General features: G+C 35.8%; 1 protein-coding gene across 1 annotated transcript in view; it reads left to right on the forward strand.

Moving 5' to 3' along the window:
• The first annotated feature begins 1,095 nt into the window (after window positions 1-1,095).
• Window positions 1,096-14,804, forward strand: part of LOC106109150 (protein phosphatase Slingshot) — a 15,226-nt gene continuing 1,517 nt past the window's right edge. The window contains exons 1-8 of the mRNA XM_013290555.1: window positions 1,096-1,450; window positions 2,364-2,422; window positions 9,077-9,245; window positions 10,243-10,406; window positions 11,541-11,606; window positions 12,234-12,428; window positions 13,893-14,162; window positions 14,278-14,802. Coding sequence (XP_013146009.1) covers window positions 1,397-1,450; window positions 2,364-2,422; window positions 9,077-9,245; window positions 10,243-10,406; window positions 11,541-11,606; window positions 12,234-12,428; window positions 13,893-14,162; window positions 14,278-14,802 — 1,502 coding nt within the window. The 5' untranslated portion in view covers window positions 1,096-1,396. The remainder of the gene's footprint in view (window positions 1,451-2,363; window positions 2,423-9,076; window positions 9,246-10,242; window positions 10,407-11,540; window positions 11,607-12,233; window positions 12,429-13,892; window positions 14,163-14,277; window positions 14,803-14,804) is intronic.

The following is a 14,804-nucleotide window of genomic DNA, read 5'->3' on the forward strand; positions in this document are numbered from 1 at the left end:
TGTATACTGAAAAAATAAGAGTTCAAGTTAAAACATATCAGTATATAAAAATAACTGTGCAACCAGCAGATATAGTACAGAGCATTTATACCTCTGCTTTAGTTGCGAATTACAGAACCTCTTACCCTAGTCAACCTCCCTCCACAAACTACTCCAAATTAATGATGAGTCTAAGTGCCCAAATCATAGATGGCAATAAAAAGGTTTTTATTTATTATTTATTTATTTATAACTTATAAGTCATTCTTGTTGATTCTGTGGTAATATATTACCAGCAAATTATTGTTTCTATTTATAGCAATAAGACTTTACTATATAATATGACTGATAGGTACCTTATTCACTATCCATTTGGCATCCTCAATGCTTTTTGCTATTATCTCTTTCACTCTTTCGGGATCACTTTCTGATTTATGTTGTTTATAACTCTGAAACAAGTAATTGTATATTGTTCAAGCCGCCGCATTAAAACTTATACACATCAAAACCAACTTAACAAATAATGTCAATATTTATTGGTATATTTAGTCTAGCATTCGCAAAATGTAGTTTTTCTTACCTGTTTAATAGAAAATTTGTAATGTTTACATGCGTCTGGGGGCAATCTTTCACATTGACGTAATAAGTATTTGTACAATTGCAAAGATGTCATAACAAACTTTGTATCCTTTGTATGTAACCTCATAGAAGCACAAATAAGCATTTCATTTGGTATAAAACCAAATCTAAATAGGTAAATATCGTTCAATAGAGGTTAATATTATAGAAGTATGTTACAAAGTACTCTGTGATAGAAGCTAAAGCTTCAAAAGCTTCACGCACTTAAGTTTATGATATAACTTCAGCAAAAAGGTCGTTGATTCAGTTTTCAGACAATATCATCTTAAAATTACGTAATAAACTTAGGGAGAAAACTTGAGTAAATCGTAACATGACTTGGGAATACGATAAAGTACGGCTTATTACTTTATAAGATTTATATTAGTATAAAGTTAATACAATAAAAAATTGTAAAAAGTAAAGTACACTTATTCTTTTTGTACACTTTTGACAGTTGCTTTATCTGTATTTAAACACTTCCAGCTTTTTTATCTGTGGTTACTCACAAAATGAAATGTGTCCCTCTTGCAATGCATTGCAATTGCAGCTATATTATGTCGGTTGTTTCTCGTTCAAGAAGAATATAATTACAAAATAAAGTTTCAAAACTTTTGTCCAATATTGTTGTTATTGTTTGAAGGGCCAAACATAGGAAAAATAATTATGTGCGTTCGAAGAGATTACTGTGCTTTTAGTGATTCATGAAAAGATTAGTATTATGATAACTCAATATTATTTTACTTTATGTTTGTGATTGTGCATTGCTCCGATAATGATCCGTTAGGACTGATGTGGTATGGCACTTGTAACAATTCGACGTACTCCAAGTGTGCAAACACCAAGGAAAACGGTGAGTAACAAAAACGGATGTAAAAGTTAGGTCAATAATTTTGCACAGGACTATTAAGGTTGACAGATGAAACTCGAACCTTTCCACTCTTTGTTCTTGATATTTTTTAAATCATTACAATTTTTGGGCATCGCTCCAAATTTATTAACAAAGGCATGAATGTGTCTATGTACCTTCCATCTGGATATCGAAATAGATTATTCCGTTTAACCTAGCTTAACTATCTGAATCATAAAGCATTTCACACTACAAACAGTATAATTTAATATACATTTTTAATTTAACCTTGATTTGAAACACAGAAATTTCATTTTATTACAGTAAATATAAGTCTTGTTATTATTTTGTTTATGTGAATGTTTTCAATATTCATAGTCCTATTACTCTTTGTCTTGTTACTGGGTCAGATATTTTAATTCCATATTTATAATGTTTAAGGTGTGTAATATCATTTTTTAAAGTTGTAAACATTTGTAAATTGTTAGGTATGACTTATGTTTTCAAAAAGTGACATATGTTTTTTTTACATAGACTTTTAAGAATAACAAATTATTGAAGAGCAATTTATCTAAACTTTGATAAATAACTATTCATAAATAGTCAAATCTGGCATTTCTTGCAATAATAAAGTTAAAATTATGAATAAATGCCTAAAAGCCAAATCATAGTGTAACCAAAAAGTTTTCACAACTCAACAAAATGTTTCTGGTGTTCTACTTAGGCTATTGGTTTCTAGCAGTTACAGCATAGAATACAAACATTGAGTTTTATTCAATCATAAAGAAGATGATTATGAATGAATAGTTCAATAGATTATATTGAATGTATACTGTCCAATTCATTTTTTCTTAACCAATAAGTGTACATCTTCGCAACAATAAACTAGTCTAACTTCATTTTTTTTTTGTTTCAGGATGACGAAGACAAGTCAAGTGATACAAATGATGATGATCTCGGAAATCGTAACAAGAGGTAGGATACGCATTTTTTAAATACTAAACAGTATGGATTTTACACCATTTTACCATGAGGCATATCAATACTGGTATTTATCCATTTACATTTATTAATTGGAATAGTGGTAGAGCTGGCAGCAGTGTCAGTCACTGGTACATATTAGACAATGAAATAGTACTTTATGACACTTGCAGTAAATATTAACACATTTACCAAAGTAGAATAAATATTTGTGTATAGAAATACACATAAAAACAACTTCAACATTAAAACTAATTAGATGTTTTTTCTATGTTTATTTACACATTATGTATCACTTTAAAGTTTAGATAGTGTTAAAAAGTTGGATAAAGTATCGTTTGAAGATAAAGCATGGTTGGGGTATTGTTTTCTTAATATCATGTAAATATTGTTTGATGTATGTACACAGTACACACACGTCTACCATCAAAATGCAACAATAGTCGCGGAGCGTGTTCCTGACCGCCTCGTGTTCCTGTTATACGGTTTCTATATTTACGCGGGCAGTACGCGCGGCGCGCTCGGCCGGGAGGGAAGCCGTGACGTTGCTTCGGGCGCTGCGCTGATCGTGCCTCGCGCGTACTGTGCCCCTGGTCGCCGGGCGGTGCGCCTCGCTAACAAACCGCATCCGCCAGGGAAATCGCGACCGCAGATCCGTTGTTTTGTACGAGTGTCTTAGAAGCGGGAACGCGCCACCTCGTCGATTGTCGGGTTACACCTTATGTCTTTGTCTATCACATGGTCGCCTTCAGGTAATCACGGCTAGTTTCTGCTAAACAATTCTAATCGCATCCTATTCTAATTCAAACAAGCGACGTAGATTAATTAATGAAATGAATATCAATTTATTATCCTATATTTATTTAGTACATCGTAATTATTTCTACGCACTAGTAAACATAGAACCTTGAATGTGTGCAATTACTTCGTATAAAATCACGAAAAGTATTAAGGTATCAAATTATCTGCAAATATAATGGCCTTCTTACCGATGTAAACAATGTTTTGAAAGGCGGTTTTGTTTAGCATTTTAAATATCTATTATTATACGAGAGGTCGCAAAATAATATATAAAATCTCCTTAGCAATATATAGATTTAAAAAAGTGAACGTACATTATTGTACTAAACAATTAGATAACATAGCTTTAATTCTGTGTCATTGAATGTGTTGGATACGTTTTTATGCCGTACACGTGAAGCCCTGATCTATTATCTACGTGAATGAACACTTGTTATTAACGTAGCGCACTATGGTTTGTAACTGGTTACATATTTTTGCACGTAGAAATAATTATAAAAACAAATCACGTGTAACATCTTCATAAGGAATGCTAGTATTCTTTTATATATTACTCATCAAATTCTTTGTCTGTAAATTCTATACAAAGGTACCTACTTCGCTATACGTTTTCATTAATTTATACCACAATGTTTCTTAATTTTAATGTATTTAAGTACTTTATAGCAGCGCCTACGCGAAAATAATATACTGTGTCGTTGACAGAAGTAAAAATTAATAAACTTGCAATAAAGACACTTTCATGTAAATGTCCTTTGATCCCTTTAAAAATTACATAATTAAAAAAACTTTCTAATCGATCTCAAGAATTTATTATGTTCAATTGTTAGAAAAATCACAATGCTGTGTACACGCACTTTATTTTGTAATAAGATTTTATGTATCCTGAAACAATAATTAACGTTGTGGAAAAAATGCAGTTTAATGAAGCGAATGCGGCGAATACGGTCTAGTGTTCGTAGAAGACATGTCATTGTATGGATAAACAAAACATTAAAGAGAAACAAACGCACCATAAATTGATCATCAAACAGTTATATTGACCTTTTTATGTATTATCTGTTGTTAAAACACATACAGCCATTGCATTTACATGATTCTCATTTATCACTCATTTTTCCTCATTCGTCATAATTAACTCCAAAATATTATTAACACTTAACTTATTATTCTCTCTAACACCAAAATAACCTGTGTTGTTGTTAGAGAGCATAATATTTATGTCATATTTCAGCAAGACTATTATATCTGCAGATGAGAACGTTTTAAGACATATTTTCTCCTCCACACTTAATTATTTAAAGAGTTTTCCGATGTGTATTTATGTTTCTGTAAAAATCATAATGATTAATGCAAATCCACGCTATGGATTTTATCAAATCACACACTTTGATTATTCTAAGCACATTCGTAAATTCAAACTGCGATCGTTTGCATTCGTTTTTCAAGAGACATTGGTTTTTTTTGCGGTTTTTTTTTTAATATCGTTGTATCCGTGTTTAATTATAGACTACTATGAATATTACCTAATAAGGACACCTAATAAAATTGGAATATGCTATATGTTATGACATAATATGGCTGATATCTTTAAGTTCACTTAAATTAATTATTACACTCTGTTTATGAAAAATTAATACGAGCTCCGCTCCTTTAACAGTGTGATATTTGCAGAGGCAAAAGAGAAGGGCTTAACGTAGAATGTAGCCGAGGCTGGCCGACCTTTCCAGCTTATGATATATAGTTACATATCATATAAAAATGTCATCTTAAAATATCAACCCAAACATCCTTGTATCTACCATTAACCTTGTGATTTCAAAGCTATTAAACAGAATCTAGCACTCTAAGGTGCCCCATTTATCGTAAATTAAAGATGAATTTAAGAGGGTTGGTTTTTCCGTCCCCAGTTTACTAATTTCTTTACAAATCAATTAAAACCAGGAAACTATTTTTACGGCTGATATATCATGGTATGTTTAAATACCTTTCTAACTCGTGTTTGTGTTACGAGATTACTTGTAACTTAGGCCCAGTGGACAGTTTCTTATCTTATCCGCCTTCGCATACTCATATCAGTGCCCTTCTAAACACGCAGCTCTATCACAAAAACTTAACTCATTTAGTTTCTATATTGTTGTACAGAGTTTTTTTTTAAATGCCATAATATTTGTTCTAAATCTGTTACCATTTCCTTACTTTATAATGAATCATTCATCTACGATACCATTATTTTGTAATCCGATCGCCGATGACGTAAATATAAGTCAGTCATCTGAATACAACAGGCATCTGACGATAGTCTGATTAGTTCATGGCTACTCGTACCTGACAACTATTTGTCTGGTATTTTAACGTTCACGAAATGCTACTCAACAAAAACACAGACCTTTTCAATGAATTAAAAATCCATATAAATGAAGTTGGTCGCAGCATTGACACTTGATTTAAATTTAGACAGATCGCTATAGATCTTTTATTTCTCTGTACTTTTACCCAATAATTTTATATTATCATCGCATTTACATTAAGCAGTCTACACGGTTATAGTAGCGCGTTTAGTCCTTTTGTGGAATAAGGTTCTTTATCATACCACTATGAACAAGATAAACGACACGCGTTTACGTTGCAGCAATCGAAGAGGCAGTATCAATAGTAATTTATTTAATATCAATTTATTATAATAGACATCTTACAGTATTTCTACTATAATGATACATAATACTTCATTTTTATGAAAGAATTCGATTTACTTGATTGTTACACGATAGACATTCAGGTAGGTGATTCAAGACGTACGTCTGTTACAAGTCTTTATGTGTTTGTAGTAGTTGTTGTGTCTCCGCTTCCTCCGGCACACCAGACACTGCGATAATTCAAGGTGATCATTCACTGGACATGTTGACTCATTACTCGTCAGTCACTCTATAACTGCATCATGATTACGTTAAGAAAATGTACTTAATGTTTTAGTTGTTTTTATTTTTTTTCTTCCTGATTCTATCTCGATGGATTCTGCATTGTGAATTAAAGCAAACATTTTTCCGATTAAGTAACCTTAATTTTTGATCTGTCAATCAATGCAATCATTTAGTTGACGTAGATATGTCATATAATTTCCCGCGCAATAACTGAAGCGTGCTGCGCGCCACGCTATGCCACGCCACGCAGCGGAGATGTGCAGAAGTTCTCCGGCCGCCCTAAATTGGGTAAAGCGGCAAGACGCGCGCGCGGCGGGCGGCGGGAGACGGGCGGCTGCCTCTATATGTACGCGTCGACGTGGCAATGCTTTGGCAACACGCCGCCGCTCTATTTTTATCGAACCTTGAGAGCACCCGCCCTTGCCGCCGTAATGGAAGTGACAATGTTAATTCGTCGCTAGTTAATGCACTATAAACAAATATCCACTTTTCATTCTATTATTAGAGAGACCAATGTTTGGGTGGAGCGTCACTTCTATATTTTTATCCGTGCCTATAATCCGCGTCGCTATTTCCTCCATATTTTCCGAATGACCTCATCATATTTTTGACGTTCGAACGCCTCCTTTGCGAAGCACGCGGCCCGTGTAAAGGTAAATGTCACATTGCGACCCTACCCGTTCGATTATCTCTATTTTAGACGCACGACAGCTCGACTTGTACCTCTTTGTTGTGATCATTGGTTATTTGCGAAATGTTAGTAGGTAATGAAAATGCTTGTGTATTTAGTTGATTTGTATCTTTACAGACTGACATTTATTACTTGCATCTCTGGTTAATATTTAGGTATATTTTATTATTAGAACCATATTTTATAGCTTTCGCCATACGCAGCGATCAAAATAGGAATTATTTTAGATTTAGGAAGATATGTATGTGATTAAAAATTGCAGTTGGCGTAGCAAACCAAGAATTTATTTCGTAAATAAAAGAGTCGCTGATCAACGCAGAGGTTTTAAAATATTCAGAGTCAAGCGAGATGTACCGTGCACTTGTAACTGGCGTATGACGTACCTAATGTTGATGTTTGAATGTGGCATACCTTATCGACATCCTCACATCGGCTCTGTTCCACCTCCGCAAATTTTTCCAAATTTAAATAGCCTCTCATTCTACTGATACGGTGATTAATTTGAGTTATCAATGAAAATCTTTAAAAGGTTCAATTAAAAAGTTTGAAAACAAAATATAAGAGAATCTGTATCCGTGCCACAAAACCCTTTTTTGCAATTCTTAACAATGATTTTCAGTTATTAAAAATATAGTTTTGGAGAATTTTAAAGAAATATGTATCATTTCTACAAAGGCTGTATTATCATTGTTCAGAAACATAAAGCTCATTTAAAACACGCGCCGGTACTCGGTGCGTGCTAATGGATATAAGTGCGGTTTAAATATACACGAGGTGCGCGTTGTCGATGCGAGCGTATTGTTAAGCCTCATAAAATAGCGGGGAATTCAATGAGTAATCGCGGCCGAATCGCAGCGTACATGCTGAGGCGAGCCCACGGCCGCGCAGCCAGCGCGTCTGCGGCCGCGCGGTGAAAGGAACCCAGCAGCCGCAACACCGATTGCTGCAACTTTATTAAAAATGGCGTCATTCAAACATTTCGCGGTTGCATTACATTAAATAAAAAAACAATATCGCCGACTACCGCATTCGAAGTTCGCACGCCGCACGAAGGGCGTCTGGTACTCATTTCCTTGAGCTACAGCTAAATTACGTACAAGTTTCGAAGGTCGCTAGTTGACTCTAGTTGTCTGTTGAATCCACCAGACTTATCAATAAAGCAGTATGGCAACATGTCTGCCATTTCTTTACACAATGGTATTGAGGCTTATTCATATTTTTATCTTGTGTTTTGTTTAATTATGATAGAAATGTAGTTGATCCAGTTTTAAACGAACCAAAAGCAAGTTGCGTCTTGAACTGACAAATATGGTTACTTAAGATAATGCGTTGTTGCGTTATATAGTGCTACATTGTGACTAGGCACTGTCTTGAAAATGATTGATTCGCGTTACACTGCGAACTGGTTTCCACAACTTGACAGGATGCGCATACTTAATACAGGCTAGGCGTTGCTGTTATTGTTACTACTTCAATACTAATAAGTATAATTTATTGTTTTAAAAAGAATATTTGTGTTCCTAAAGTTAATTTTAATAGAACGATAGCCATATTCATATTCTAGGTACTTTGGGATATCGTGTCTGAAATATACTGCATTAATATTTACTAAAACGTTTTTTATTTAATTGAAACAATTAGGTCCTGTTGACCTGTTTAGACCATTCGAAGTTACGTTGTTGACATTAGAATCCTAAACTTCAGATTCCTTAATCAGCTTTCAGATAAGGTTGAGATATATTTTTTACATATTTTCAGTGCACTAGCTAGGCGTCGACCAGTTTCAAATGAAAACAATTTATTTCTGAATTATATCTCCCGATGGATACCTCCAACTCTTAATACCAATTAATTATAAGGTTTTGAATTAATATATTTTTATCATGTAATTTATATACATATGAACCTGTCTTAACAATTTAAATTGTAATAGGTACATGTTCCTAAAAAGTTACGATCGTCTTGTGGAATCTGTCCCGAAGAACTGGACAGGTTTTCTTGACATGAGTGTACCGTATTAAAAGACCACTCATACGATACAGAGCAACGTACTTATAATGGATTGTATTGATTATTATCTGAGTAAAGCGTTTATATTTTCTTCATTACATTGAAGTTGAGAAAACAAAGGGAGAAGTTGAGCGGCGATTCTTTGCCAGTCGATCAGTGGCGGTGTGCCAGGATGCCGGTGGTTGTGCTGGATTACCTGTTGAAAGGTTACATCGCTTGTTGCAGTCTCAATGAGTGCTACTTCGCGAACAAGGGAGCGGCGCTGGTGCTGGGCGGCGCGGAGAGTGGGTGCGCGGAGCGGCGCCGCTCGCCCGCGCGCCCGCCGCAGCCCGACATACACCACCACCTGCGCGCCATGTTCTACCTCGTGCGCCCCGAGGACACGCTCAAAATGGTAAATTCAAATAACTAATCACGTACACTAAAGGTATCATCTTGTGTATTTTTTTCCTATCGAAGTATATGCAAAGGCTAGAGTATTTTGATGTCATTGATTATATGATGATTACCCCATTATTATTATTCATAATTATGCTTTTTGGGTAGACACGACTGTGGCCCGTCTAAGTCTATATTAAAATTACGTAACAAGTGGATTTGAAGAAAAGCTGCTTTATTGTCCCAAAACATTTTTTTTATTAGTTGCAAAGTAGAAACCCTAAAAAGTAATGGTTATGAATGTCAATGTCATTCATAAAAAAATGTCGGTCCATGAAAAATGGTAAAATAAATTAGTAATTTTACGGATTTTCAATTTATCATTGTCTTGACTATTAATTAGACCTTTCGAAATACTAACGTGACTGAAATATTAGGTGACTATTTTAGTACATATATTGAATGTAGGAAAATAACAATTTTATGTATGTTTCTACTTTAAATATAAATATATGAACCGAACTTCACACCGTAAACACCGTTGCAAGCCAGTCGAAGCATAAATCATCTAAATTGCAGTTTCCTATTTACTTTACTTCACAGTTTATTACCATACGTACGTCTAAAGCAGTGCAATAGTATGTCAATGTTATATTTAAAGTAGCAAATACCAGACAAACAAAGGACTCGTAAATTAATAATGAAAAATAAACATTAAGACAAAACAGAGTTAGGAACACACTGACATCATTTAGTATAAAATATATATTTAGTACTTGATTTATTTATTTTAGTATTTGAAGTAATTGATTACTTATAAAAGTAATTTAATGAATGTTTAATAAGCTAAGCGGTTTAATTTGCCTATGTACTAAATACTTGAACGCTTCTGTCGATCCTAGACAGGATTGGCATCTGGTGCATTTTTTAAATTCCAGATAAACACTGGAGCCAGTAGATTAGAGAAAGGTTTGGTTGTTAGATATTGTAATAGGGGTTAATGGTGGTGGCAGGCGGTGAAGCTGGAGAGCGCGCACGCGGGCCGCACGCGCTACCTGGTGGTGGTTTGCCGGCACGACGAGGCGGCGCTCCTTGGCATCGACTGCAACGACCGCACCACCGTCGGCCTCGTGCTGCGCGTGCTCGCCGACACCTCCATCAAGCTGGACGGAGACGGGTGAGCCTACCCACCTCACATTACCTCACACCATCATGCAATAACTTAGTATGGAAGAAAAGTGGGAGACATCGTCATGAATAAATGATAAACCGAATGACTCAGTAATGCAATTTATATACATATTAAAGGTTTAAATTGAAATACAAAGTAAAGGATATGATACTTCAAACTAATATTATACATATGTTAAAGTTTAGATGAATGGATGGATGGGTGGATGTTTGTTAAGAGTTTGTAGCCTAAACGGCTGACCGGATTTTAATAAAATTTGGTATAGTTGTAGAGGATAGCCTGGAAGAACATATAGAATACTTACTCATTTTTTTTTTAATTCCTTGAGAACGGAGTCGCGGGCAAAAGCCAAAAGTTGATTATGTATTGTAGATCTCATACGAAGTTTGTCTCAAACCGTATCAACATTTTCTTACTAAAATCAAATATTTAAGCTGGTCATTTGTCAATTGCACCATGTTGTTATCTATTATTTGTAAAATTCTTATTAATTCGATATAAAAATTTTGCAACATTGAGTTGCGAAAGTGAAATATTTGAAATCGGTAAAGGACAGTAGGGCTGGCGCTGGCGTTGCAAAATACCTGGTGCGCCGGCTGCAACTCGTTTCCGATCAACTTGGACGATTAATATATTTATTACAAACTAACTAATACCCGCCACTTTGCTAAGAATTTGATTTATTTAGTCGATGTTATCGTGATTTTATATGAAGCCCAAAGAGCAAATAATGTTACATTGACGTAAGTTGTACTTTTAACTTGTCCCATAAATGTATTAGTAAAAAGTAGTGTACTAATTGATGTAATTTGAGTATTGATAATACAGATAATATTATGTTTACGGCCGAAATGTGAAGACCGCAAATTGTCCTAGATGGGTATCTGGGCAACTAGGTCTTGCCACTTAACAGTTTTAACATTACTCATAACCGATGGCCGTAGAATTGTTTATGAATACGCACATTGTGGGCGTTGCGGCGGCGGCGCGGCGTTCACGTGCGAGGGATATTATCATACCCGCCAGGCGCGGAACAATCGCAAGAAGCCACCTAGCAAACTGCCGACTGCACTCTGCACAACTATGAACAATAACTAATTAAGGATTCATTGTCCGCAGAGGGTTTAGCGTGTGTGTGTGCAGCCAACAACACATATTCAAGCCCGTGTCTGTGCAAGCGATGTGGTAAGTGCCACTATCTTATACAACATAATGAGTTGTCTATACGTTTTACATCTGTTTTCATGCATACACAGTTTACCTTAATACTGGGACTATTGTTGTTTATTCTATTAACGTTCAGTTTGAGTTGTACTGTATTGTTAAATATTTTATTATGTTTACGTAATTTGTTACAATACAATAGCACAAGAGTCGTGTATTTTTAATTATAACTAGAAATTTGATTTAGGGCCCATTAACACTTTTATTTATAATTTCTAAGCTGAAGCGCTACAACATAACACATTGGTCAGTTAATTGAACCTATGAATTGCAATTTTGTAAACTCTAAACAGAAGTTTTAGAATGTTTTTACAGTAACTAGGATTAGTCATCTGGTTTCTAAAGCATTTGTTAAAATGTATATCCGGCTTACAGAGATAAACGTTTCTTTTGGTTTCATTTTTAACAATGCGTGTGTATGCTCTTCGATAACGACATGCAACCCTAACAACCGATTAAACCTTTACCAAGAACTTTTGTATCTTCATGTTATACTAAATTAAGTTGTATTAACCTATTTTTCATTGATTTATGTTAGAATTCATGATACGTGAGGTTCTTGTTCCCAAAAGTTTAGTATGACTGCAGGTCGGCGCTGCAGACTTTGCACCGCGCGAGCGGTCGCGCTCGCGAGCTGAACCACTTCGCGGGCGGCGTGTCGCACGCCTGGTGCGCGTACTACGAGACGCGCGTCGACTCCGACCGCTCCTGCCTCAACGAGTGGCACGCCATGGACTGCCTCGAGTCGCGCCGCCCGCCCTCGCCAGACTCACTCAGGCACAAGTCAGTCGACGCACAATACTTTCACACGATTATAACAGTTTTCAAACATAACGGCTCAGAACATCTCACAAATCGCTACGCACTACACAATTTTAGGTATCATTTGTAGGTGTAGGTACCGTGTTATAAATAATATAAATATTAAATAAAATAAAACAATATCATTTGTAGGCGCCAAAATTAATAGTAATCTCTTGTGTATGAAGAAGAGGATACTTTCATTTGCATAGTATACTACAAACCAACTTCATAGTGTGTTCGCAAAAAGCTTGGCTGAGGGCCAATATACTAATTTAATCAAGACCTCCACGTCACTGTTCGAAGTTGCACCACTCATATTTACCAAACAAATATATAGCGTTAGCCTTTTTCTGGTATATTAAAAAAATCAAAATATGCACGCATACTGTACACTATACGAACAAATTAATTTAGGTTTTGGTTTGGAAAAAAATACATCCTGATCATATTTTATTAGGATGTTATTCTGATTTATAACATGACGATTGCAAATGCAAAGCTAATCGTATGTTTTAGACGAGACAATCTAGGCCGCGATTTTATTGCTCTGTGCCAACCGTCAATCGATGCTTACTATTTATAAAATGGTAACACTGTGATTGAATTTTATTTATAATGAGTGAAAAGCATAGTTTGAAGAAGAGAAATTTGTTTACTTATGGACATTAGATTTTATAGAACTTCCACTCCCAAATTTTAAATCAAACAATACGACATTTGATTCCGTCTACAATATCACAAGGGGGAACAGGTGTTATAAGTGAACAAGGGGCTTTACGGAGTTTAAATTGTTTGTATAACAAATGTTTACATTGTGCATAAACAATTGGTAGTTGGAAGTGTTTTAACGTGAATTAATTAAAACAATGAGCGGCTCCGGCGGAAACTATAATGGGCTCTGTTCGAGAGATCGTTCTGCGTTACCTAGACCTCGTTTCTTAACCTTTACAACAATCCGACATCAGTAAAGCTGCTCAAATTTACCGCCGTGTAAAGTGGAACAAATACTTATTACATTTTATGCTCATTAGCATTTAATTGCGTCACGGAGCGCGCGGATAGTCTGCTGCATTCGGTGTCATTGTTAAGGTCTACTACTGTTTATTTACTATTGTAGTGACAAGATTCACATACTCAATAGTATAATAATTATACAGACAATTTAAAATTTAATTCGTTCAAATACTTATATGTTCTAATCTAGTAGAAATGCTTTGTTTAACTTGGTGCGATAATTAAAACGAAACCGTTTAATGTAGAACTTTGTATTGCATTATTTTTGGAAATTGTAAAAGGTTCGGTGACCTTGATACAATTTTAGGATAGTATTGCTTATAAAATGGTAAACACTAATACTGAGTTTTATATTATTGTTTTGTACGTTACCATATTAAAATTACTTTTTTTAATTTACAATTAAAATTAATAAATCGTTAATTCCAGGCCGAGAGAAAGAGACGAAACTGAGCGCGTGATTCGGTTCACGTTGAAAGAGATAATGATGAGCGTGGATCTGGACGAGGTAACCAGCAAGGCCATCCGCGGCCGGCTGGAGGACGAGCTGGACATGGACCTGGCCGAGTACAAGTCCTTCATCGACCAGGAGATGCTCACCATCCTCGGGCAGATGGACGCGCCCACCGAGATCTTCGACCACGTCTACCTCGGCTCCGAGTGGAACGCCAGCAACCTCGAGGAGCTGCAAAGAAACGGGTGAGACGCTACGATATAATCTAAACACTTACACTAATTAGGTTTTATTCCCAATTAAATAACAAATGACTACATTTATTTCGAGACTAATAACGATGGTAACTTTCGTTTTCAGGGTTAGGCATATATTGAATGTGACAAGAGAGATAGACAATTTTTTTCCCGGTATGTTCGATTACCTTAACATTAGAGTGTACGACGACGATAAGACTGACCTATTGAAACACTGGGACAACACATTCAAATATATCAACAAGGCGAGGAACGAGGGCTCCAAAGTCCTGGTGCATTGCAAGATGGGCATCAGCAGGTCCGCATCCGTCGTCATCGCATACGCAATGAAAGCCTTCAATTGGAACTTCGACAAGGCCTTGAAACACGTCAAAGCGAAAAGGAATTGTATCAAACCGAACACTAATTTTCTCAATCAGCTCGAAACTTACCAAGGTATACTCGACGCGATGAAGAACAAAGAGAAACTGCAGAGGTCCAAGTCGGAAACTAATTTGAAATCCCCTAAAACCGCTTCGAAAATAGAAAATAAGATAACGGATCCCACGCCTTTAATATTAGCTTTAACGGGATCGTACTCGGGGCGGCCGCGCTCCTGGTCGCCCGACACCAAGCTGGCCTCCGAGCTGC

This window comes from Papilio polytes, unplaced genomic scaffold (assembly GCF_000836215.1).
Source record: "Papilio polytes unplaced genomic scaffold, Ppol_1.0 DF821289.1, whole genome shotgun sequence".
Classification (NCBI taxonomy): domain Eukaryota; kingdom Metazoa; phylum Arthropoda; class Insecta; order Lepidoptera; family Papilionidae; genus Papilio; species Papilio polytes.